This window comes from Cataglyphis hispanica, chromosome 2, assembly GCF_021464435.1.
Source record: "Cataglyphis hispanica isolate Lineage 1 chromosome 2, ULB_Chis1_1.0, whole genome shotgun sequence".
Taxonomy (NCBI): domain Eukaryota; kingdom Metazoa; phylum Arthropoda; class Insecta; order Hymenoptera; family Formicidae; genus Cataglyphis; species Cataglyphis hispanica.
Genome location: NC_065955.1, coordinates 13,751,576 through 13,778,729, shown reverse-complemented (window position 1 = coordinate 13,778,729; position 27,154 = coordinate 13,751,576). Strand labels below are relative to the sequence as shown.

General features: G+C 27.8%; 2 protein-coding genes across 3 annotated transcripts in view; both read left to right on the top strand.

Moving 5' to 3' along the window:
• The first annotated feature begins 146 nt into the window (after positions 1-146).
• On the top strand, positions 147-5,242 carry LOC126859189 (uncharacterized). Of its 2 annotated transcripts, none has more exons than XM_050610237.1 (4): positions 147-445; positions 1,719-3,335; positions 3,635-3,764; positions 3,843-5,242. In XM_050610237.1, exons 2-4 carry the CDS (start codon positions 1,742-1,744, stop codon positions 3,988-3,990), a joined length of 1,872 nt encoding a protein of 623 aa, XP_050466194.1. In that variant the 5' UTR covers positions 147-445; positions 1,719-1,741; the 3' UTR covers positions 3,991-5,242. The 2 variants fall into 2 exon arrangements, with proteins under 2 accessions (XP_050466194.1, XP_050466193.1); XM_050610236.1 differs by having other exon boundaries at positions 151-536.
• A 6,002-nt stretch (positions 5,243-11,244) lies between these two features.
• LOC126859004 (two pore potassium channel protein sup-9) overlaps positions 11,245-27,154 on the top strand; it is a 96,842-nt gene continuing 80,932 nt past the window's right edge. The window contains exon 1 of the mRNA XM_050609832.1: positions 11,245-11,960. The gene's annotated coding sequence lies outside the window, so the exon portion shown is untranslated. The remainder of the gene's footprint in view (positions 11,961-27,154) is intronic.

Genomic DNA, 27,154 nt, shown 5'->3' with positions numbered 1-27,154 from the left:
CAAAAATGAATATATTAGTATCATATTAGTATCAGCCTGAAAAAGGACGCGAAGGTAAGAAGTTTGGGAACCTCTGGTATAATATTAATCTTACACTTCGGATGCAAGTGGAAAACGTTATAAAAATTTCAAGATTCCTTTACAGCAGACATACTTTTTTCATATGTATATATACAGAGATCTGTTTACATCTCATTGAAAATATATTTTATCGACGCCACAAAGTCACCGGGAACCATGAATATATCGAATGTTTAGAAAAACGGCCGTAGTCGGGCGACAGTGTTTACAGGATATCTTTTTTCTATGCCATGTGATTATCGCTCTCAAGGACTTCTCAAGTTTCTTTTTCTGTTTAGCGACCAAGACGCGCTCTTTTATGCGTCGAAGCCGCTGACACTGCTTGCCTTGGTTTAGTCTTGCACGAGCAAGTGACGAATTCATTGTAGGTACATAATCTGCATTGTGATAGTTATACTAATATGGGAGCTATTGAACAATAAGACGTGAAAGATAGCTTTCTGTGTTTATGGAATGTGAGTCTGATACTAACGTTATTTCTAATAATTAAATTGACATCTCTGTAAATATTATTAATTGACAATAGTGTGTGTATGTGTGTGTGTGTGTGTGTACAACTTTTATTCTAAGAATTTCTTAGAATAAACAATAATAATATATAAAGACGCGTATTATTTTCATTTAATCGTTGTTTATTCTAGCCGAAAAAAAAGAGAAAAAAAATGACAATTCTCGTATTTTATTGCTTAATACTCAATTATTAATATATTGAAGTGACAAACAATTTTTTTAATCATTAGATATCCCGAATTCGATTGCGCGCACTTGATAAAGATTTAATTAGACAAATTTAACAAATATTTAATTAGAAAAAATTTTATAAGAATTGAGTGAAGCCTGATTTTTTCATAACAATAATTTTTGATTTTATTTTATATAATTGATTTTTTGCACTTTTTCTAAGCTTCAGAAAGAAACAAATGATCAAATCTATTTTTGTTTTATATGTACTTGCTTGTATTCTATTTCTAAAACAAAATAGAAATTATAATTAAAAGAGATTTTATAGTTAAATTATTATTTAAATAATACATAATAAAGCTAGAAAATGCATATGTGTGTGTGTATGATGTATAGATGATTCTCAATTATAGAATTCAAGATAAAAAAATATTAAAATCTATAAAATTTCAATACTTATATTTTCAATCATAAATACATAGATTTCATGAATCTATATATTTTTTGTTCTGTATATATATATAAAATGTTTCAGATCATTTTTAACATAATTATTTATGCTCGGATAATCAATATTATATTAAATGTGATATGTCTAATATCTGATTTTTATTATTAGATAATTATTTATTGACACTTATTATTATTTTACATATAAGGGACAAAAGCTTTATTATTTTAGAGTTTCATTATTTATATTATGAAGATTCTATTTATCTAAATGAAAATGAAACTATATAGTTCTTATGTTTTTTCAAATGTGAATTAATTAATTTTATGTCATTCTTTTAATTATGTAATGTAATCATGGATTTAATAATTTATTAGTGATAAATAATTATGCATACAACTTTCTTCTATCTATAATATACTATCTATAATATAATTTGATTGATGTAAGCACATATATATTATAAAAATGTTTGCGCCAATTATTTTTTATTTATTGATTGAAGGTTTATACATATCAAGGCAGAGTATGCAGGCACAGAATTACAATATTGAAAGAACTATGAAGGATGCTGAAATATCTTTGCTTTCTATGGAATCTTCTAAACCCATTTTTGTTGAGGATCTGAAAATATTAAAAGAAGAAATTATTGCAAACCAAACTACATTGCACAATACACAACCTATATACCGGAATTTACCTAATATCTTAAGAAATAATAACACAAAAATATATAAAAATAATAAAGCGCTTATGTTAGATAACATTGATACTGGCTTTATAACAAAAGATATAAATACTTCTTTTGAGTTAAATACAATATTATCTAGCATTGATTTAGAAATGGAAGCCAGTTATAATAAAATTGCATCATCAAAATCACATCATCAAAGGAAACAAGTACACAATCCACTGGATCTGTCATATGATATGCCTGATTGGAATAATAATAAAGATAAAAGCATATTACAAAAAGTTAATCAATTAAATACATTGTATATTCCACTAAACTATAAAAATAATGCATCATTAAAGAAATTAAAAAGTAATAAGCAAAAAGGAAATTTGTGTAACAAGGAATCAAGAAGATTAATAGGTCATAAATCTAGTTGCAAAACAAAAAAAAAGTTGTATAAGAAATTAGATTTTGATACTGGATTAACTATTTCACAAGTAAATATGAAAGAAAACATTGCAGTGCAAGATGTTAATAATTTATCCAGTAACATTATACTTACTCAATCTATCTGTGAACCAAATACTTCAAAATATGTAAACGATTTAAATGATATTGAAGCAAAATCAGTGGAATCGTCTAATATTTTTTACTGTAACAACGAGAATTATAATTTGGAAAAAAAATATAACACAACTCGTAATCCTATTATTTCTGGTAATTCAACAGATTTCGATATAATGCAGAATGAAAATGTTTTCCAAACAAATCTTATAAATTATGAGTTTCCAATAATGGTAAATGATTTAAAAGAAGAGTTGATAGATAGAGACAATGCTTCAAATTTCTTATTGAAACCTAAAGTATTGTATACTTGTACTTGCGCAAATTGTATGTCACATGACAAAGATATTATGTTTTATGAAGAGCCAGTTTCAACCTCTATAGATAGTGATAAAGAAACAGAACTTTTTACATATGATTTTTATACTGGTGATTATTATCGTGATATACTTGGTGATATTTGGTTAGAAGAATTAGATAAGAAAAATCTTTGTTATGAAAAGCTTGAAGAGTCACATATTATAAAGAAAAATGTATGTACTAGCAATGATAACATAGCAGATCTAATTGAAAACAATGCAAATGTTTCATCAATGGAACAAAATAAATCACAAAATTTACAATCTTATCATATTGGTAAAGTACAAGATGTACATGTAGAATCGTATTCAGAACTTGTTACACATCCTAATGGACCAATACATTTCTTTGAATCTTTAGAAAACATAAACATTTTTGATGAAATGGATTATCTGAATTTAGAAAACAATTTAACGAAAGAAAGCAAAATAATTTCTCAAAATGAATCACTTATTCAAACTGCATTCTCAGCTGATGTATCTATGTCCAAATCCAAAGAAATGTTATATGAAAACAAAGAAGGTAAATAAAGAACGAAAAATATATAATTATAATAAATTATTTAATTTTTCTTTGTTATATATATATGAATCTTATTATGCACACACACACACACACACACACACACACACACACACACACACACACACACACACACACACACACACACACGCATATACATATACATACATACATACATACATACATACATACATACATATATATATATATATATATATATATATATATATATATATATATATATATATTTATGTAAAATGAATATTTAACGAATAGAAACAAAGAATTTTTTGTTTTAGATTTATATGTTATTCAATGTGCTCAATGTGGAAGAATATTTAATGAAAAGCATCAGTTCAGAAAACATTTTACTCGCTGTAACTTTTACAAAGAGGATTTCAAGTGTCATATTTGCAATAAAATATATAGGTAAGATTATAAATAAAAAATAATAAAAAATTATTTGCTATTTTAGTAGAACATATATTTATAATAACATATTTACAGACATAAATCATCATTAGCTCAGCATCTGAGGCTTGTGCATCATATATTAGATAATTCTCATGAAAAATACTATACTTGTAACAAGTGTTCAAAATCATATGTTAGATTTCGTGCTTTTCAAAGACACATACTTCTTCATGATGATTAATAAGTGTGCAATATAAAACATTAACGATAATTGATTTCTAATATAACATCTTTCTCTGTGGAGTGATACATTTTACACAAGTTATGAAAATCGCTCTTGAACATCACAAAAATACACATTGGAATTATTCATTCAGAATATTTAAAATAATTCCAGATTTTTATTAACAATTTTATATTTTGATAAATTAGTACGTTTTATATTCATATTTAATTTTTTTATTATTTTTGTTATTTGGAAATGTTTTTGTTTTTGTTTTCTTAATAATATAACATTTTTTGTTTATAAAGTTTATATATTATAGCGTGCTTCTTTATTTCTTATGCATCGCAGATTCTTTGCTGAAATAAAGTTTTAAGGATATAATTATATAGCAGTGCTTTATTATTTAATTAATTTTGAATAGACTATTTTAATAAAATTTTGACTTAAAGCTAAGAGAGAGAGAGAGAGAGAGTAAAAATATATTTAATATCATAAAATTAAAATAGTTACATAAAAAAAAGGAGAGATAAACGAAAATAAGACTTAGTTATCCAAGAAAAAAATGAATTTTTAGATTTCTCAAAGAATATGCGACTAAAAAGAAATAAATAATGGTAAATCATAATTAATATAAAACGGAAAATATTTTTATTTATATTTGTTTTATAAGAGATTTAAAAAATATAAGTTGAGCATAGCAGTTGAGTTGTGTATAGCATACTAATATTTTACTTATATTGATTAGTATTATTTTGTTCCTTTTTGTGTTCTTTTTACTTATTGAGATATATCACCACAGTTTGATATACATACTTTGAATTTCTTTTCATGAAGAAATATTATATAATTGTAAGTTTAAAATGTTTCTTTATATGTGTTCTTTTTATTCGGGATATATCATTGAAATATATTCTTTTCATGAGGAAAGATCATATAATTGTAAGTGTAAAAAAGTTCCTTTATATGTATTATTTTTACTCATTGAGATATATCATCATAGTCTGATATAAATATTTTGACATTCTGTTCATAAGAGAAGATTATACATATACTTGTAAGACTAAAAAATTTGGCGGTTTATTTTAGAAACAATCTGCCATGTTAGTTTTTCTTTTAATATGTATAAATAAATAACTAATATAAGTACATACCAGTATAATATAAGTATATACCAGTATATATAGTATTTTTTGTATTTTTATATATTCTAATAATTTATCAGTATTTGATACACATACAATACATTTAATAATATATATAGTACAGCTTTAAATATACACACACACACATATGTATATATTTAATTGAATATTCATTATATTATGATAAATTTACATTTCTTCGAGACTAAAATAGTTTTCTAATAACTGTAAAAGGATGAACTTATTGGATTTTACTTATTGATGGATTTTACTTAAGGATGGACTTATTGGGATTTTTTTACAATGTTCTAGTTAAAATTAATTAATAGTTATAATTATTATACATTATTATTAAATTTTGAAAATAAAGAATATTTTTTGCAACTTTTTAATGTATAATTTTCTTTAATATCATAAAGATGCAGAAACTATATATAATTTCATAAAGATAAAAAAGATATAATTAGTGTTTTGGGATTCAGCATGTTTTTTTTATTACAATGCATGGAAGTGCAAGATATAATTGCAAAAAAATGCATATTTTTGTATAATTATTTGAAAGATGATTTGCTTATCAAATATATTAAATGTACTCTAAAGTAGCATAAAATTTAAATAATTACATATTTTAAACTTTATAAAAGTTAAAATGTAAAGTCGTGTGAAAATTTTGAAATTTAACTTATCCTAATTTTCTTTTATCCTTTCATTTTCTTGCATAGAACTTTTGGAAGTAAAACAATTATTGAATTTTGGAAAATAATATTGAATAAATTAATTATATTTGTGGTAATTTAGAAATGTTCATCATCAGACATATTTATGATATGATATTATAATAACCTTGAGTGAAAGATATTTTTGTTTAATATATTTCTGAGATTTTTTCACTCATGAGACCGATTTTTAATATAGAGAGAGAAAGAGAGAGATAGCAAGACTTTTTAATAGACATAAAATTAAAAATGACATTTGAATTTTATGTTGTAAATTTTTTTCTTTTAATGCATTATAATATTACTGCAATGTTTTTTTAAAAAAGAATCGATTTGTATTTCAAAAATTTGAAAGAATGCCAATGCAATTTGAAAACGTTACATTAAAACTATATGATAAGTATTATGAAATTTCTTATTTTTTTTTAAATAATGTAATTGTAAATAATTTAAAGTATCTCAAATGGTGAAAAAAAATTTGATTCATTATTAATTTACGAATAATTATTATCTATTAATATACGTATAAAATATAATATTCTATGATATTTATTCAAAAACTTTATTTAAATGTTTGTACTGTTTTATTTTTATTTATTAATATGAGAATAATATATTTTTTCGTATATTTTATATAATATTTTTATATATTTTGAATTAAAAATTAAAACATCTATCAAAATCAGAATTGTCATATTTGATTTTATAAATTTAATAACTTGTATATAATTTATATAAATAATAATAATTATGAGTAAAATTAATAATTGAATATTATTAATATTATGAGTAATATTACTATTATTATGAATATATATGAATTTCGATATTTGACAATTTGATACTTTAATATCTAATAGAACGGAAGCCATATATAATGTCATCTCACATTATACGTATTACGATTGGAAATATGCTGTTGATTTGTCTCCTTTTTTTCATACGTTTCTTAATAGTTTTTTACGAGAAAGGTAATTATAGTTACTTATATTCAACAAATATACTTTAAGAAATATCTGAAATACATATGATTAATCGACGATAAAGAAATAAAAAAAATTCCGAGATGTTTTGAATAATATAGAATTTAGTGGCCTTGCGGAAGAATAAGAATTCGATCATTTTATACACTTATACTCTTTTTGCAAATATAATATAACAGAAATACTCTACATATGTAGAAGATATATAGAATCGATATTTTTCTACAATTCTTTTCACAGACAACGATATAGTTTGTGATATATCAAGCACATGCATACATATGAATGAGGATCAGATATATATAGGATGTCTGTCGTCAATCGCATCACCCGTTGTGTGCAGGTAGAGCAGATAAAACTGAAGAGAAAAATCCTGTACCACTTTGCTATTTTTGTAATAATTTTCGAGAAATTAATTAAAAAAGATTGACCAATTCGCGTGAGTATAAGCGTGCAGTAAAAAGGCACAACCCTTTGATGTGTGATTGCTAGGATGCGAGAATCCATTGTTATGTATCGTTCGTATGTAACCATTGTCATTTGTAGAACGCTCATCTCAAAATTTTATCGCGTACCTATAATAGCGACCACAAACTTTTGGGTTGTCTTTAGGCCGTCCTTTCTCGACACGCGCTTATCCTCACGCGAATTGGTCGATCTTTTTTAATTAATTTTCTGAAAATTATTGCAAAAATAGCAAAGTGATACAAGATTTTTCTCTTCAGTTTTACTCTACCTGCACACGACGAGTGACGATGCGATTGACACCCTGTATATTTCCAAAAAAATTCCTGCGGCTTTTGATAAAGAACGCAGAGAACAGCAATTATCTTGGTTATTCCAATATTACTATAATATAATATTTTTACGAAGATTATCTCATCTCGAACCTTGTGTAATCTTATCAGTTATATTTATAATGAATTTGTCTTTAATAAATTTATATTTATAGTGACATTATTTCAAACATATACATTTACTTGTAGGGAATAAGGAGAAAAAATAAATACATTGTCTCGTTCGTATACTCATTTCGATCTGGTCTGGTATTCGAATGAGACTCTGTGCATCATCGTGCGTTCGATCAAAGTTACGCGAAGGTCAAAAGAGTCGTATGTTACGCCGAGCACGAGCACAAGCGAGCGCGTGATAAAGTAACAATAATACATACAATATGTATGGGGATAATATTTTAGCATATCGAAATAAAACAATTTCTTAGCAAAAATAATGTTACGATTTAAATGTAACGTTTTTATTTCATTATTATCCGCCGATATAAATAGCACAAATATCATTGAATTAAATCGCGAATCATTAAAATTTTGCGATAGTGTCAGAATTTTTATGATCGCATTTTATTTGGTAACTATCTTGCAATTTTTTAATATTGCTAACAATATTCAGATTTTATTTCTTTTTTTTTTCTTTTTTCGCATATCTTAGTTGTAGTTTTTGCCAAAAGATATTTACAAAAAAATTGTAAAATTAAGCTTTTTTAAGATTCAATGTATATTGAGATAAGGCAAAGTTGTCACAAAGATATTATGACAACAGTTTTTGCAAAGATATCGCGAAGTGAGATGATCTTCGCAAAAATACTATGAATTTTGTACAACATAAATGTGTATATAAATTAAATTTATATTATATTAAAAAAATACATAAATTTTATTTTATGTGACGTAATAAATATGATTTAAACTTGATAAATATTTTGCAACACAGGTATGGTTAAAAAGATTTGCAAATTCAGTCATTTTGTGTTGCGAGTGTATTATGTGTGAAATGTAACATAAAGACTGAAGTACAATAGACATAAAATTCTTTAATCAGATTTGTAAATTTAATATTTCATAGTAAATATTAATTAATGCATTCAAATTCAATTATTAAATTCGTAAAAATTACAATTTTATAATATTCACGTTGCGAGTGATATCGATATGGACTGTATGGACTATCGACTATGGAAACTGCGTATGTATGGACTGAACTGTATGCATGAAGACTGCATATGAGGACTGCACCCCTTCCGGGTAGAGTTGCGGCGGAAAATGCATCGCTGGATACCGGGGGACGTTGCGAAATGGTGATGAGTTTTGATTAATTTTAACAATTAATTCATTTTTACATTTCTTGCACTTAATATCATAGTTAATATATTATTATTTCATATAATTAAATTCATTTCATATGATTAAGATATAAATATTAATTAAAATAATTATTAAAATCATTTAAATGCTTTCTCCTTGGGAAATTTTTTTTTAGTAAGAATAAAAAGATAAAATACATTAAATATGGAATTTTTATATGAAAATATATAAATATAAACATATTTACAAAAAATCTATGTAAATATTAAAATTTTAGAAAATTTTACAAATATTAAAATTATATTTGGTATTATGTGTTTAATTTTTTATTTGTATATATAAATTTATATAGTACATGTGAAATACGCAAAGTGCAAAGTGCAAAAAAAAATATTATACCATATATATAGAAATTGCATTGTAACATGTAGTAATAACATTTTATAGTAATGACGAGATATTCAACATTGTGCATTCATATCTTATATATACATATATTTGTATCCACAAAAGTTTATCTTTTTATGAAATTCTTAAACATTTTATCCATAAACATCTATCTTTATAAGCCCAGTAATTAATTATTATTAGACATGGCTATTCTCTACTCTTCATATAGCAATAAATAAAAATAAATTAACATAATAAAAGTAGACTGTTTCTGAAAACAGATAATAACGCTTTTATTATCATTTAATTTCGCGTTTTATTATCATAGAAAATAAAATGAGATTAATTACAATTTGCAATCTCTTTCTTCATACTTTAAATAATTAAATATATCAAGTGGAGGAGAGTAGATAGTAAAAATTATATTATTATAATGTAAGAAAAAGAAGAGAAATACTTTTGTTAGCTCTTTCGTTAGCTGATTCCGATCACAATTTTGTTTCGCGAAAATATCGCCTATTCGTCGCTATTTACACGTCGGTTCTCAGCCGTAAATTGTAACAAGGCCCCGTCACGTAGTCCGTCGAATATTTACTGAGGATCGTGCCACGACCGGTAAAGGGCGGTCTTGCCTTTTTAACGACGTACGATATCAGTACTCTAGTGGAGTCTGTGAGTATATCGCTTCCGACATTGTAACGCGGTATCGACCGTGCAAAACTCATCTCGCCAAAATATCGTATCTCAGCGGTGGTGTAATTTTTGCGGCCTCGATCGGCATTATATCTAGAAGCGTAGAGAGAGAGAGAGAGAGAGAGAGAGAGAGAGAGAGGGGGGGAATGATTCCTGATAAATTTTAATTAAATGAAATTTTAAGTCAAATGCTGATACATTTCGTTATCTTTATTGATGCAGTTTGTTCGCAACATAAATTCAAATTTTAAGATAGTAAAAAGATTACGTGCTCTCTCTCTCTCTCTCTCTCTCTCTCTCTCTCTCTCTCTCTCTCTCATCGAGACTGCTTAAAAAATTTATAATATACTATATTCAATTTACGTTTTAGAAAGTTATATGTATTTATATAATCTGTCTTTTTTTTTTCTTTTTTAAAACTCTTTAAATAAACTGTAATCAAGGGATGATTATTTAAAATTAATATAAATAAATAATTAATTTTCGTAGAATTTAATATGTTATTTTCTTTTGTTGATAATATAAAAAATTTATATATTTGGATATAATTATATGTATTAAAAATGTTTATCTAAAGACATAAAAAATTAAGATATTTATATAACAAACGTAATTTAAATATTTAAATATAATCAATTGTTAAGTATTCTTATAACTGTCATACATTTCAACATGACAGATTGAATAGAAATAAATAGATATTAATCGTGAATGAAGATAAAAAAAATAAACCGTTATAGATGGCTTATGAAAAATAAGCGAATGTAAATTATTTGTTACATTTAAACATATAAATTTCGTCGATTATAAATGGAAAAAAGTTGATTGCAAATTATATGTGCAGCTTACGAAAGGAAAGGAGACATATAGTTATTCCTAAATGACTTATAAAAGATAAAAAAAAAAAAATTATATATCTTGGCATATAGGATGTTGCTAGTTATGATTCCTATTAAATATTGATATCACCTATAATATCGGCAAGTAAATGTCGAGGAAAATATAAGGGAGTAAGATCTATATTTTCTAATATCGCGATAATATGATCGGCCTACCCCTATTCCGTATCATCCGGGTCCGGGTGTCTATCTTCATCTCCCCCTTCCCTCCCCCTTCCCCGATCCCTCGTTTTTTTTTCTCCCTCGGGGAAACGGGTGGTCCACGGTGGCGCCGTGTCTGGTCAAAACGGGAACGAAAGCTTGCGCCGGAACCGCGCAGATCCTCTCCTCAGTAGTTGCCCAGACGCTGTCACGGGCGTAGCTGGATGCTGGATCGTCTCTCTCTCTCGCGCGCGCGCGTGCCGCAGGGAGGCGCTTCCTTTTCTTCTTCCTCTTTCTCCTAATCACGTCTCTCACGTCGCCCTCGCCGTCGACGACGTCGCCGGTGTCGTCGTCATCGCTATCGTCGCCGCCGTTGGCGATCATTCTCGATCGCAGCGTCGCGCTCGTTGACACGGCCCGATCGTCGTCCCCGAGAGCAAGGAGAAGGTGCTGGAGAAAAGGGAGGCCGACGACGAAGGATTTCTCCTGCCGGCGTGACAAAGGGAGAGGGGGAGAGAGAGAGAGACAAGCAGACAGACAGAAATAGACCGAGAGAGAGAGAGAGAGAGAGAGAGAGAGAGAAAGAGAGAGAGAGAGAGCGAGAGAGATAGGAGAGTGAGAGAGAAAGACGAGAGAGAGTGAAAAGGAGAGAGAGATAGAGATAGACAGACAGAGATAGACAGAGAGAGTGCGAAAGAGAGGGAGAGAGCGAGAGAGAGAAATGGACAGGTGGATGAAGACAGAAAGGGGAGAGAAGTAGACGGAGGAAACGAGGAATATAGAGAAAGATAGAGACAGACCGACTGTGTGAGGGAGGTGTTGCTCAAGTAGTGCTCTGTGTATGGTGCAGTAACGGTGCTGTGCTCGAGATAGAGAATGGCATGGACGGATTTTCGCGTGTATCTCGCCGTGACGTAGCAAGGTAAGTCGTATCCCTTTTCTCTCTCTCTCTCTCTCTCTCTCTCTCTATTAATTTTTTTTTCATCGTGCTGCTCCGGATTCCATATTATCCATGATTATCAAAAAGTTGGTCATGTTGGTTTCATGACATTTCCGAACGCATGGGCTCCTCTAATGGCTCCAACTCGAGGAAACTCAGAACGACAATTATCCATTGGCTCGATCGGCGGCGCGATACCGAGCCGCGCGGTGCGTCTTGTCGCGTGCGCGTCGCGTCTGACACGACGCGTGCCGTTACCACTGACAGCTTCGAACGCTTGCTCCGGTGATTGTATTGACGAGGAATTGGTCGAGATTGACGCTTGAAATGCGGGATTGACTATTTTTCCTTGCTATTATGCGACGAAAAAATTATATTTTATTATATTTTTCATTTATATTATTATATTTTTCATCTATGAATATAAATTTAAGGGCGACAAATGAAATAAAGTATTTTTCAAGAATGACGTTAATTTTTCGTCATTGTGAAAATTAACATTATTTAATTTTTAATGAAAATTAACGCAAATTAAATCGTTGAATATACTTTGTCTTTAATTTATATTACGTAATTTCAAAGATTATAAATTAACATAACAAATTATGTATTAATATATTCTTTATTTTTTTTTTTTTTTTTGTAAATCATATGTATATTAAATTATAAAATGATGGCATAACACAATGTTTATGATACAGATAAAATTTTCATGTTCAATTCTTCCCTAAGAGATGTCGTACCTTTTGACTCCTAAATGTAACAGGCGTAATGTTAAAGGGAAGACCCTTTCCTTGTTGCACGATCAAAATAAAGAAGTTATGAACAATTTTACTAAAATATAAATGTTTTACTATACTTCTTTTTAAGAAAATGTTTAATTTCGCGGATAAAATTTATGACTGACACCTCGCCCGCTCGACGAAATTTACCTTTCCTGCCGGGCTTTGCCGCAGCAGGCAAAGATAAAAAAAAAAGAAACGCGCTTCGTTACCGCATTATTTATGAGGTAAGAACTTATTTATCTTGACGAGGGGTTGCTAGGGCTGAGAGAGAAGGGCCGAGAGACTCAATAAACGAGAATACTTCGGTGTAAACGTAGTGTATAGTAAGCGAAGATCGCACGTGACGCCGATCGATATCCTCTCAAGTACAATCTCTTTTGCGAATCTGAAGTTCTTGTCTCTGTTATACGGTAAGCACACTGTTTTATTGTATGACATGAAGGGAATAGAGTTTAGAAATATTTATTCGCATCATTCTTTGTAGCTGATTTTAAGTTCAAACAGGTTGCGTAATGAAAAATTAAAGGAGTGAGCCATATCGCGATTTTTGGCAATTTTTATGAAAAAATAACAGCGTATCTTATTAACAGCGAATAATACCTATAATAATTATTAATTAAAATTTGTATCTATTTAATAATATCTATATTTCATATTTTTTTTGTATTTTAATAATATAATCACAAATTAATATAAATTTAGAAGAGGAACATTCTACTAAATACTGTAGCGTATATTTTTGATTGTACAAAACTTTTATAATTTATTGTTAAGAAATAGAAATAATTGTGTTGAAATTCTTTTTTAAAAATTTGATATTAATTTTGGATTGCTTTTTTTGAAATCTATCCTACAAGCTTTAAAATAATAAATTCCTTTATTTATATATATTCAATTCATTATTTAAAAAGTCTCTCATTTTAATCAATTTATACAAATATAATATGCAAAATTGAAGGATTTCAAGAGGAACATAACATAACATATATGAATATGTATAACTATTTTATTGGCGAAGGCATACCACAATTTTTAGGCTCCATCATTATTTTGTTGTTAAATAAAATTGTGTATTTGAAAGATAAACATTGGGAAATATTAATACATTAAATATTGTATGAGTTAATATCTTATTTTATGAATTGATATATATTTAATACTGCAATTTAAAACATAATTTTTCACACAATTTTTTTGACATACGAAAATTCTTTGAATAATAAAAAGGTTTATTTAATCTTTAATGAATAATCATTAAATGATTGTCAGAAACAGATAAAATTTGAATATTTACGAATAAAGTTTTATTTTAGAACTTTACTTTTTGCTACGCGGCCCAAGTTTATCAGTATTTATGAGAACGTAATATGTATAATATTCGTTTCATGTAGCATAATATCCTCCTCGTGCACATAATAACATTATTTAACGCGTAATTCAGCTCTGAGTTTGTGTAGTTAATCTTTATTCTAGTTACCTATTTGTGGAAGGCATCATATTTATTAAAGAACAAAAAAATTATATTTTATCTACAGCTAATTTCATTAAATTATTATTATTATTATGAAAAGGAGGATATTATTGTGAAAATAAATAAGTCATTTAAAAAAGATTATTAAATTGATTTAAAATTTAATAAACTTTTAATTTTCTAATTAGATTGCATTTTAGATGAGGATATACTATAATAATATGAAAAATAACGAAGTTCGAATTTAACTTGTTCCATGATATTTATATTTTACGGATTTTCTAATGAAAATTTTTATAAAATTAAATTTGATAATTCTATAAAAATTATTATTAACAATACCTATTTATTATCCATATATACATTTTGATGATTGTAGAACTATATTTATTATTTTTTCTTTATTATAAAGTTTTACTTTGTTTGATTTATTGATATTATCGTTATTGTTTATCGTAACTTATATGAGCTAAATAAGATATAGAAGAATAATAGGGATTGCAATTCAATTTTTACTTTATATTAAATTCCGTGCAGTTATTGGACATTACTATTTCTATAGCATACGCGACGCTCGTAACACTTTAGAGCTTCTTTATCGTAGTGTGACATTAAGTCAAGAAAACAGAGATTTAATGCGGCTAATCGCGTATAATAGAATGACCACATAATTTTCTTTTATCCCGCTTCACAAATTTATCGTTGGATTTTATGATGGATTTCATCATGAGTCTTAGGTTGGCCTAAATCATCGATTTTAATCTCCACTATTCCATTATAAAAGCTAATTGAAAGTAAATTACATTTAATTAAAAATAAGTAAATTGAATAGCTTTGAAATTAAAATCTAAATCTTTATTTGTCATGATAGATACATCTCGTTTTCGATTCGTTACTTGACTCCAAGAGATAAATCGCTGATCAAAATCATGTACATCAATGCCTACTAATGTTCAATTTGTGGGCATTACTACCGAAATTTTTATTGTATTTTTTTATATTTTTCTATTGCTCACTAATGCAATGCCTATTCTGGTAATGTCTAAATAATATCCAAGCAATGCCTAATAATGTCCACTAATGCCCTAGTAATGCATCGAATCTGTACATCGTAATGCCCTCAAAGGTTTACTTCCTACTTGACTCACAAGGGACATGTCACAACTGTCCAGAACCAATTTGGTTCTCCTTGAAATATGTTGTTAAACACAAAAATCTAAGAGACACATATACGTACCTGTCTTCATGTTTAGAGGATGAAATACTTCTTTGAAAAAAAAGCAGCGTTTTTTGGAGAGGATTCAAATATTATCGAAACTATAAGAAATGAAAAAAAATTCTTCAACAAAAGTTTAACGGCTTAAAGAGTACTTTAAAGTAACGAGAAAAAATTTTTTTATTTTTTTTTAACCCCCAAAATTTTCTCGTAACTTTAAAGTACTCTTCAAGTCGTTAAACTTTCGTTTACCAATTTTTTTTTCTATTCTTTATGGTTTCAATGATATTCAACTCCAAAAAAAACATCAAGAAAACTTTTTTTTTCAAAGGGGTGTTTCACCCTCTAAACATGAAAAACGGGCACGTACAAAAAAATATGTATCTCTTAGATTTTGTTTTTAACAACATATTTTAAGGAGAATTAGAATGGTAGCGGACAGTTGTGACATGTCCCTTGTCAATAATTCCGAATTAACTTGGTATTAAAAAAGAGATGGATACATGTGTGAACAGAAGACGTATATTTTGCTCATTTATTCTGCTAAAGCTTAATCTTATACCTCTTTAGAATCACATAAACTTTGTAATTAAATATCAAATTAAATTTTAACGAGAAACCGAGCACAAATTACGCGAAAGAATCTTGTGCCGCTGTGTACGGATTTCTCTGCGAGATCTCGTATATGTATAGATACACGTAAAGCTTTCTCGCACAATGTACGATTTATGAATTTATAGCTAAACTTGCACGCTGCGCATTCGGGCGCATCCATATGTGAGCTTCGCCGCGAAAGAGCACAGATGCCGGGTTATGGGCGTCCAGACGGCGCCCTGCGTCTATCCGGCGATGCAATGGAAAATTGCGAGTCAGTATCGCCGTGTCAGTACTTTTCCGGGATATAGTACCGCGAAACGTATTCATTCGCGATCTGGTGTGCAGTTAATACAGTCGCGTCGGGAGTTGAATGCCGGCTAAACGATATTCGGTCGCATTTGCGGCCGTCCTAAACCGTCTACATACCCTTGCCTGTCGCCCTTTAACCGCGTTATCGTCACCCGCTTGGTGCCTTGTCAGCGACGTTGATAACGCATGTCAAGCATACGTTGTTGCACCAAAACCGGAATCTGAAATCAGGCGCCAGTTCTGACGGAATTTAAGCTCGCATTACGAAGCTCTGTGTACGCGCACGCGGCGTTTCGCGCTTCAACTGTCATTTTTCCTGCATATAGCGAGTGCGCGGGTGAGTAGTAAAGTGTGACGATGATAAATCCAAATGTAATAAATATATTTTAAGAGATGCATATTTGAGTAAATTAAAAAACAATTAGGGAGTCGTTTATGATATCAGACATTGGCATAATACTATGGTGATGCATTAAACATTATTCTGATATTGAAGTATTTTTATACACACACACACACACACACACACACACACACACACATATATATATATATATATATATATATATATATACATATACATATATTATTTTCTTCATTATTATTTTTTATACCTGTAAATGATAAGATTTGGCAAAATTAGAATGTTTTGTATATGATAATAAATTTCAAAAAATTAAACATTTACTGATAATATAGAAAAAATTGACATTTGATAATTGCAAATCATTTAGATATACTCCTCTTTTAGATTTTTCTAGAAATAATTTTTTATACATAATTAAATTTCTTTTATTATTGAAGAATATATAAAATAGAAAAAAGCGTTGGAATTAGTACTTTTATTATTTATTATTATTTTGTACAAGAAAGCAATGATTAAATTTTACAGATCTTTGTGTTAAAAGTTAGAATTAATTTTTAATTAAAATTGTAATTGGTTTTTTATATTAAGATTTGCAATAAAATGGAATTTTGCATTAATCATATTGCAATAATCACATCACTTTATTCTTATTTCTATCAAATTAGATTAAGTATTGAATTGTACATTTACATGAATTATGGGTAAATATATTAAGTCTTGCCATTCCGATACATTTACTAGACACTATTAGGATCAATCGCTTTCTCCTAAACTTATATTGTATAAAATACGCTGACAGAATTTCAAGAAAATCCTCTTAATGTCTTTGTAAGATCCTTAATGTCTTCGGTATAAAACTTGTTTCTTTTTTTAACTTATGAATGAACATAGAGATCGCTCATTTCTACAATTTCCTGTAGAAGTTTAAAATAAAATAAGTGTCTAAAATTTATTCTGTTATAAGGGGAGAGACTGGTTGAAAGCAACACAGTGAGAGAAATTTTTGTCGCACTATGACTCGAAAATGTGACGATATAAAATATTATTGATTATTATGAAGATATGTTATTATAAAATTAGTAAAAATTTTAGCTTTAAATTCGTCTAATATAATGTAGAGATGCTCTCATCAACAATGTCTTCTATCCCCTCTACGATGGTTAAAAAGTCGATAAGATAAAATTAATTCTCTGATACTTTAGATCGACAAACCATCTTTTATCGGTTTTAAAACTTTGATATATTTGGGCATTACACTGAATTATAAAAGAGAACTACTGCGCTCGTTGATGTGGACTTTGTCAAATAAATGGGTTTATTTCTATTTTTAAGCACCGTCAGAAACAGCTCAAATGCAGGTAGTCCTTTAAACACTGTTATTTTTATGTACGTTTCTGCCCTCGTCCTTCACTCATTGCTGTACAATAGACTGAGAGGATTTATTTGCGTCAATAATCACATTTTTGTCTTTTTATGTTTCTTTTTATTTTTTAATTTTAAGCATTCTTTTCTTTAATTGTTTTATTAGTGGAAAATCTATCTATATCATATATTTATAATCATTTCCAAAGAAGAATAAAATATGCTTATACATGTCTTTTTTATTACAACATGTATAAATCTTGATTAGACTTTGTCTCTACATTCACAATATTTTAATAATTTCTGATATAATTATATTTATTATTTATATTTGTCTAATATTATTCTAAAACACACAGAGAGAAAGTTTTTCTTCTTATACTCAATTATTTATATAAAATGTTAACAGAGACTGCGCAGCATATCAGCCTCTCCGTTTGCTTTTTGCTGTCCTTGCATATACATATAGTAAAAAACCTAGGCCATAATATAAAATAAATTATGGGGCTGTATCGCTGTATACAGGGAGTTTTTTATAATTATTAATTAATAAAATATATATATATATATATATATATATATATAATTAGTAATGCTTATATAATAAATAATAATAATTGTTATTAATAATTATGAATGAGTTATCAATAATTATGAATAATAATAGTAATTGGAGTTAATATTAATTAATTAGTTTTTATAATTAAGAGAAAAAGAGATTTAAATTATTGAATCAAACTATTAAGTATCTTATATATATTTAATATATATATATCTAACGTAAACAATTTTTTTTTAATGCTCAAGAAATTAATATTTTAACAGCAATACAGTGAATGAGTGTGAGAGAGAGAGAGAGAGAGAGAGAGAGAGAGAGAGAGAGAAGAGTAAATATGAAAATGAAAGAGAGACTTCTCTCACTATACATATAATTACAGAGAAAGACTATCTCCTTTAAAATATGTTGCGTGTGTGCACAAATGTGGACACTAAATTTATAATACAGCATTTTGTGTATAAGATAAATCTTATTTATGTCAACAACATCGTCTTTATTGTCCGACTTTATCTATCATTTTAATGTAGCTATTTATATATATATATATATATATATATATATATATATATATATTTTTATCAAGCATTTGATTTATGAACAGAAATTTAAACTTACGCGATATTTTTTTGTAAATATGTACTTATCAAAATAGCCTATAAACACACACAATTTTAAATCATGAATAATTTATATTAAGAACTCTAGTTTTTATTAAATAATGGACAATTTGATATAAAGGACATCACTCTCTCTCTCTCTCTCTCTCTCTCTCTCTCTCTCTCTTTCTCCCCTTCTCTTTTTTTCCCCTTCTCAATTTTGTGCGTTTCAAGCTGTGATAGCCTTAACGAAAATAAATGCACAGTGCAATACACAATCATTTGATAAATTATTGCGGTAGAGGAAGGTAGATAGGAATTTCACAACTTTGATGTAAATGACGTGCATAAAATCTGCTCGTTGTTGCGGTATTACAACATTGAATAATGAGTACTTGTGGGTCTGTTGTTTTGATTATGCGGGTATATTAGTATGTATACAGTAACGTTATTATCACGTATATCTCTCCACCATATCTATCAAGATCAATATTTTTTTGGCAAATATATTTCACTAGTTATTTTCTATAAATTTGATTACGATTTATATATTTATTGCGCGTTTTCATATCATTACAGCTAGATTTTAATCATCTTGATTATGAATATTTTGATCAGATGAAAGATGTATTGATATTTTGTATAAATTTAACATGTAAATTTAACATGTTGTGTAAATTTAATTTGTACAATCACGAATAATTAATAATTTATATTAATGTGCATTATTATCATTGTAAATGAATTAAGAAACAAATAAAGGTGTCTATCTGTTTTATTCGAACATAGATTTTGTTCATTTTATGGCAGAACGTATACTATTATTATGTGATATTACAGCGCACGAAAATTTTTACGAATTGCTAACGATGACATGCTCATGCTAGTCTGAAACGATTAAAAGTTCGCACTTTGTGAATTAAATCTTTTAGGTCGGAGCTTCACACGGAGAAATGATACGCCGTAATGAGAACGGCCGATCTTGCGAACACAAAAACGATGTGATGTAATTCGACGTTTTTAAAATGTACTGTTGACATTCTCATGTTAAATAAAAACAATTTTTATTGACTTTTCTTTAACTTTATTTATAACGAACATCTCAATAATTCTTTTCTATGCTAGCGACAGTAAACAAGCATTAACTCTTATTATTATAATATACATGAAAAATAACTTTATTTTTATATTTTTATAAAAATTTGTATGTGTGCATAAAATATTTTATTGGATGGATTTTTTTTTCTATCAAAGCGCCGGTGAACGAGTCAGGTATATCTATATATCCGCGAACAATTGAGTTGAGTGAAAAATTGACGGTCTTGAAATAGCACGCGAAATAGTCTTTAGTAAATTCGCGCATCAATTTACCGATTTGAACAAAGCCTTTTCTGCTTGATGCAATTTTTATGATCAATTGCGGATTTACATTACAGTTACTCTTCATTTTCCCGCTAATGTTTGCTTTTGTAAAACGTCAAATCTATTTATTGCGTATTGGAACAAAATTTAATGTCAGATCATCGATCATAAGATTTGAGCAAATATTAAACTTTATTAACAAACATTGTTTTATTGACTTGTAAGATGTAAAATAAATAAGATCGACATTTTAATACGCCTATGTTTTTTTTTTTTTTAACAATTAAGCTTATTCATATTATTATTCACTTAATGCTAAATTTTTAATAATAATACAAAATAAATGTTTACAATAAATTATTCTTTATATCATATTATGAGCATAAACAAATATTCGCTTTTATATATCTCTTTCACATCGTTTTTAATATATTTATTATAATGTATGAACTCTTATAGTTTATAAAATAGTTTTAAAAATTGAATATTTTTTTAAAAATTGATTCAAAATATATTGGTATAAATAAGTTGTAAATCTATTAAATTATTACGGTTTTGAAAATTCTTGCCATTCCGTATAGACAATCATTACAAATGAAAATGTCTACCTTATAACATTAAAGGCTTAGGCCAACTTTATATTCAAAGATTTTCCGACTACTTGCCTTCTGAGTGCATTTTCTTGTAGTACCCATTTGATATTATAACTCATCTACAGATTGATGCAAAATAAATTGATCTTTTCTGTTTACAATTATGATGTAAAGTTTATATTTTTCTTTAACATCATTCTCTCTCTCTCTCTCTCTCTCTCTCTCTCTTTCGATTTCTTCCCTCTCTGTGTTTTCTATCTGTTTAAGAAATATATAATTGGAATAGAGCCATAAGAGAGAGAGAGAGAGAGAGAGAGAGAGAGAGAGAGAGAGAGAGAGAGAGAGAGAACTCGCGTGTATTATAAAAATAAATAATAATGTGGTATGTTATAAAAATAAATAATAAAAATAAAAATGTGGTATATATTAGTAACAATATTAAAAGAGAGATGATAAATAATAATAATTGTTACTTTAAAATCATTAAAAAAATATTTTTATATAAAAAAATCATTTTTAAGTGTAATTCACAAATTTATATGATATTTGAGATTTATGCAATATTTTTATTTACTTTAATTTGCGATTAATATTTGGAGAGTATTTTCAGATATCTTTAATCTCGTTATTTTTGGTGTCGAATAATATTTGATTTCTTTTTAGCGCATTAAATTATTATTTTTATTATAATGCAGCGAGAAATTTTGAAATCTACAATTGCATCATATCTGATTATAAATTTTTTCTTCGTATTATCTAATAATTTTATCTATCCATTTTCTGACTTTTCTTAACTATTGAAAGATGAATCGCTATGTTTGAAAGAGAAAGATAGAAAGAGAGAGACTTGGTAGCTTGCCAGTAATAGCGGTGATTCGATCTGATAAAAATGGTGAAATGAAATTTAATATAATGCTTGGACGGTGAAAGAGTGTGCAAGGAGGGACTGACTGAGTTTACATTAGGTAATGAAATCTATCTTTGATGCGCTTCGATTAAAACTCTGGACCAGCTTTCGCAGCTGTATTATGACGTCAAATGCGAAAAGTCACACGCAAATTCTGTTTTCTTTTTCTACAAATTCTATTTTCGTATATTAATTTATAAATTGCTGTAAAATTTGATTGCAGTCTAAAACAAAGAGTACCTATAATATAGATTATACATAAACACGCACACAACTGTTTGTTCATAAAGAATAAAAAAATGAGTTTATGATATTTTACAGTTTTATCGAATGTAAATAATGAAATGTCAAAAAAAAAAGAAAAAACATTTTATTCGAGCTATATTGCAAGAAAATGTTACGTATGTTTTCTTGCTTTTGACGTCAATCCGCTATGTAGTGATTCAGAGCTTCAATCTTTTACATTCTTCTTTTTCTTTCCTTTTATCCATTTGTTAGATAAACAAGATAAAGAGATTTATTTCTTTTTTATTATCATAATCAAAAAAGAGGAGCCTGCTTTTGTATTGTAATTTACATAAAATAAAACGTACATAAGAATATTTTATATCAAAATATATTATAGAAATATTCTATATATAAAAATATAATTGTAATATTTTTAATATATAATAAGAATATTTTACGTATTAAATATAATATACGTATTAAATATATGTACAAATTTATTTAATGTTGAAAATTAAATGATTAAAATAGCGTAAAATATGAGTAGGGTAAATAAATATTTTTCTTCGAATATATATTAAAGAAATAAGCACCTGCGGGCTTGGAAACAATAAATATTTTCTGCAAAGTAGTAATTATGACTTCAGATTCGCATTCAAAAATTAATTTTTACAGAGAAATTTACGAAAATGCTATTATGCATTATGTATGAGCTAATCTAACATAAGTTCTAATGAGTCAGTGCGCAAGCTAAATCTTTTGCAAAAATTTTCGTAATACCACGCGATTACTATTTGCTATCAAGCTTTATGCTCTAGAAAACCGCGAGGGTGCGTATCCGGAAATCTTCTTGAAGGAAGAAATAAATCGACGCCATTAGTAATAAGTGTGCATGTGTGTGTAAATGTGGCACTACAATTTGTTTACGGAAGCTAAAAAAATCAATGCCTATACGGTAGCTGAAAATCACACGCACGCACATTTTTTTTTCTTTTTTGAAATATTAATATACGTTTATAAAATTTATTAATTTGATACTTGGAGAATATTTTGAAAATTCTAAGCTAAAAACGGACAATTTAAATTTTTTATAGATAAAATTAATTTTTTTTATATTTATTTCGAGTCGACTATAGATTAATGAGGACATTCTATTTAAGATTTAATTAAATATTTAAAGTTGGAAATTGAGAAAATAATATCTAAATTCTATTAATGGAAATAAATCGCTTTGGCGACAAAAAATTAATGACTAAGAAGATATTTAGCAAATCTTAAATATATTAAAATCTTAAATATATTATTTCTAATTTGATACATATTGAATTTTTCAATACCTTTATTGATAAAATTAAAAATTAAAAATTTAATTATACATACATGTGTTATTGAAGTTTTATATTGCTATTATTGTAATAAAAATTAAAATAACTTTTGCAATCTTGATTGGAAAAAAGATTGAAAATAGATTATATTTTATATATTTTATTATATCTTAAATTATAATAAATTTTTTTTTCATATAAAATATTCAATATTTGAAATCATATAATAGCTAAAAAATTAAATTTACTTTGTTAATCAAAATATAAGATTTATAGATTTCATGGAGAGATATTCATAAGATTTTATTTGATTTTACACTTTTAGATATGCTTTATTTTTTAATATAATATATGTATGGTTATTTTGATTCTTTTTGGAAAGAAATGTTTTATTTGTAAATAAGAAATGTGTTTGTGTGTAAAATTTGTTGGAAAATTATTTTTCTAAAAATAATACTACAACATGTAGACATGCTCTTTTAAAATAAAACATGCGTTTTAAAGTGCTAATTTTTTTCTGTCTTCTGATTGGATTACCCGGATTACATGTTTGCCGCAGTAAAATGAATAATGCATATTCACTGAATTGCAAGGACGAAGAAAGTTGTTTGTTATAGATAAATCATTATTATCTGACAGTTTGATAAATAAAATTACTTATTTTGATGAGATTTCTACCAAAATTATCGATCCGTGCAAAATGAGGACGTGCAAAACGCTACAGGATCGCTACGCTCATACAATGCGTAGTTGGCAGCATGATAATCCTTGACAAATTGCGAGCCATTACCATCGAGAGAGGGCAATTCTCTTCCCTCGCGACCAAACATCTTCTTTTCCATTTATACTTTTCCTTGTCTCCTGCTCGGTGACTCAACTTGACTAAATCAACCATCGTCATTTAGTGGAACAAATGACCAATCGGTGAAACGTCACGATTTTATTGCTTCTGGGAAATAAGTTTAGTTTTTTAAGATGCGCATGACACGTCGCGATTATTTGAGCAAATAGGATTATAATTGTTGTGTGCAATTTATGAATCATAACATAAAATAGCGAGAATAGAGAAACATTGACTTTTTTATTATATGAATAATATTGATTTGCATACTTGTAATATAAATTGCGCGTATATTTGCATGAATATATGAATTTAATGTGCGCGTTGCAAGCGCAACCGTTATTATTCGCATTCGAATGAGAATATCGACATGCAATTAACATAATTTAGCAATGGTTACACTTGACATCATTAATATATTTCTAAGTCGAGCAGAATGATCTCCAATTTCGTTTTTAGATTGACGATTTTAACGGTGAAATGTGATGATTCCCGCGTTTCAAGACGTTTATTCGTCGAACGATCGAGAAAAATTGTGAGGCTCGAGATTAAGCCAAAGAAACACGCCCCAAAGATATTCGCTATGGACGGCCAATGATTTGCATAATGTATACGGGATGCAAATTTAACTGCATCAATGGCGCTCTCGTCCCCCCTTCGCGCAAAGTCGGAATTCAGCCGAGCGTCGGCGAGCATACCTTTGGGGGAAGTCGGCAAAATTTTCCGCGGAAATTTCCAAACGACAGACCGATCCGATCCACAATGTCCTTAATCGTCTGCCTTGACTCTGTCAGACAGATGAAGGATGTCATTTTTCGGTCTATTGAGCAATCCTAATTTTTTATATACCCATGATATGATACGAATGTCAGTTATATGTGTATTTAGTAAGTAATATGGATGTACTTGATACATAATAATAGTATTGGATATTGCTATTAACAGATACTACTACATATTGATTGATTATAATAATATTATAATAAACTGATAATTAATATTCCATTAATTCAAGCGCAATTTAGCTTATACAATGAAGCTTTCAACAATATTTATATAAGTTCTTTCTTAAAATAATAAAGTAGAAGTTTTTAAAATTTTCTACACAATTTCATAATTTTAAATTTTTATGTAGTTCAATTACTATATTATATATAGGGTATCCCAGAATTTTCGCACTACCTGCTAATGACAGATTCTTGAGATCATTTCGAAATGATTTTTTTCTCAACGAAAATGTCGAAAGAGATCATTATTTTTGGCAAGTTTCCAATTTTTTTTATCATTTATCTTTGTAAGTCTTAAATTAAAATTATCTCTCTCTTTATTAAAGTAAATTCTATCTGAAATTAACTAAAAAATATAATTTTTAACTCTATAAAGTTTAGTTTGTTAAAAGCCCTTCTTTTTGAATCGCTTATAATGGAAATTATTGATGCTTCGACATTTTCGCTGAAGAAAAATAGTCTCCAAATGATCTCAAGAATTTGCCATTAGCAAATAGTATGATAATTCTTGGACACTCTGTATAAATTAACTTTTATTACAAAATTATACAAGTTATATGGATAAAATTAATGTCTCTTTACTAGAGAATGCGATTATGTATCATTAACATAAAAATCAAAATGATATCAATATCTTTTTCATTATCTTTCCCGATTGAATGACTTATTTTGTAAAACAGTAAATATTTGGATCTTCTGGAGTTCGAATTTTTAAAAATTTGTTAGTCATGCTTTTTTTTTAAATTTTTTTTGCAAATTTTAAAGAAATAAAATTAAAATTTTTTTAAGAAATGTGTCTGAAAATATATAACTTGTTTTGAATCATTGAAAATAATGACAAATGAAATGTTGATCATGGATTACTTAGGGATTGAAATATTTGAAAGGTTGATTATAAATCAGTCCGGCTTATAACGCCGTTTTGTTTGAATCCTTTGGTCTTTACATATCATTATTAATCATTAATAATTATGGCGCCGTAAACATATAAACAAATCTAAGCACGGCGTAATCATCATTTATTTTAACCATTCTGTCTTTTATCGCTATTTTTTAAGTGACGTAAATTTTGGAAGCAATTTTATCATTCGATTATATTTTCCTTCTGTTATCTTTCTTCCGTTCCTTCCAAGAAATGTTAGTTTTGTAGAATCTTTTTTTACATCATATCATCTTTCAAGCAACTTGAAACATTTGCAAATTGATCATATTCAAGTTATTTCAAGGAACTGGATGAATTTACATCAGCACTTAATTAAATATTCACTTCTCTTGACCTTATAGGCCTTAAAAGCAGTACAACTTTATTAAAGCTTAGCAAAAGAATTATGACTCTAAGAAATTAGGAACTCGCGATGTGCTTTTAATTATTTCTATATAAAAATCTTTAGAAATATCACAGCTTGTTTTTATTAATAATTACATTTTTTTAGAAACTACACTTTAATGAAACAATTAATCTTGTATAGATTTAATTCATTTCATATCTCTTTTCAGACTTTGCATCCTTGATGCTGTATAGAGTTTCCTTCCTCCCCTATTTACGCCATTGCGTTATCCAAGACGTCATAATCTTTGCTTGATTCGGTGCACCTGTCTTTGTGTGAACGCGTCTTTAGCAGCCTGCTGGCTGCAAGGCGGGTAACGATCA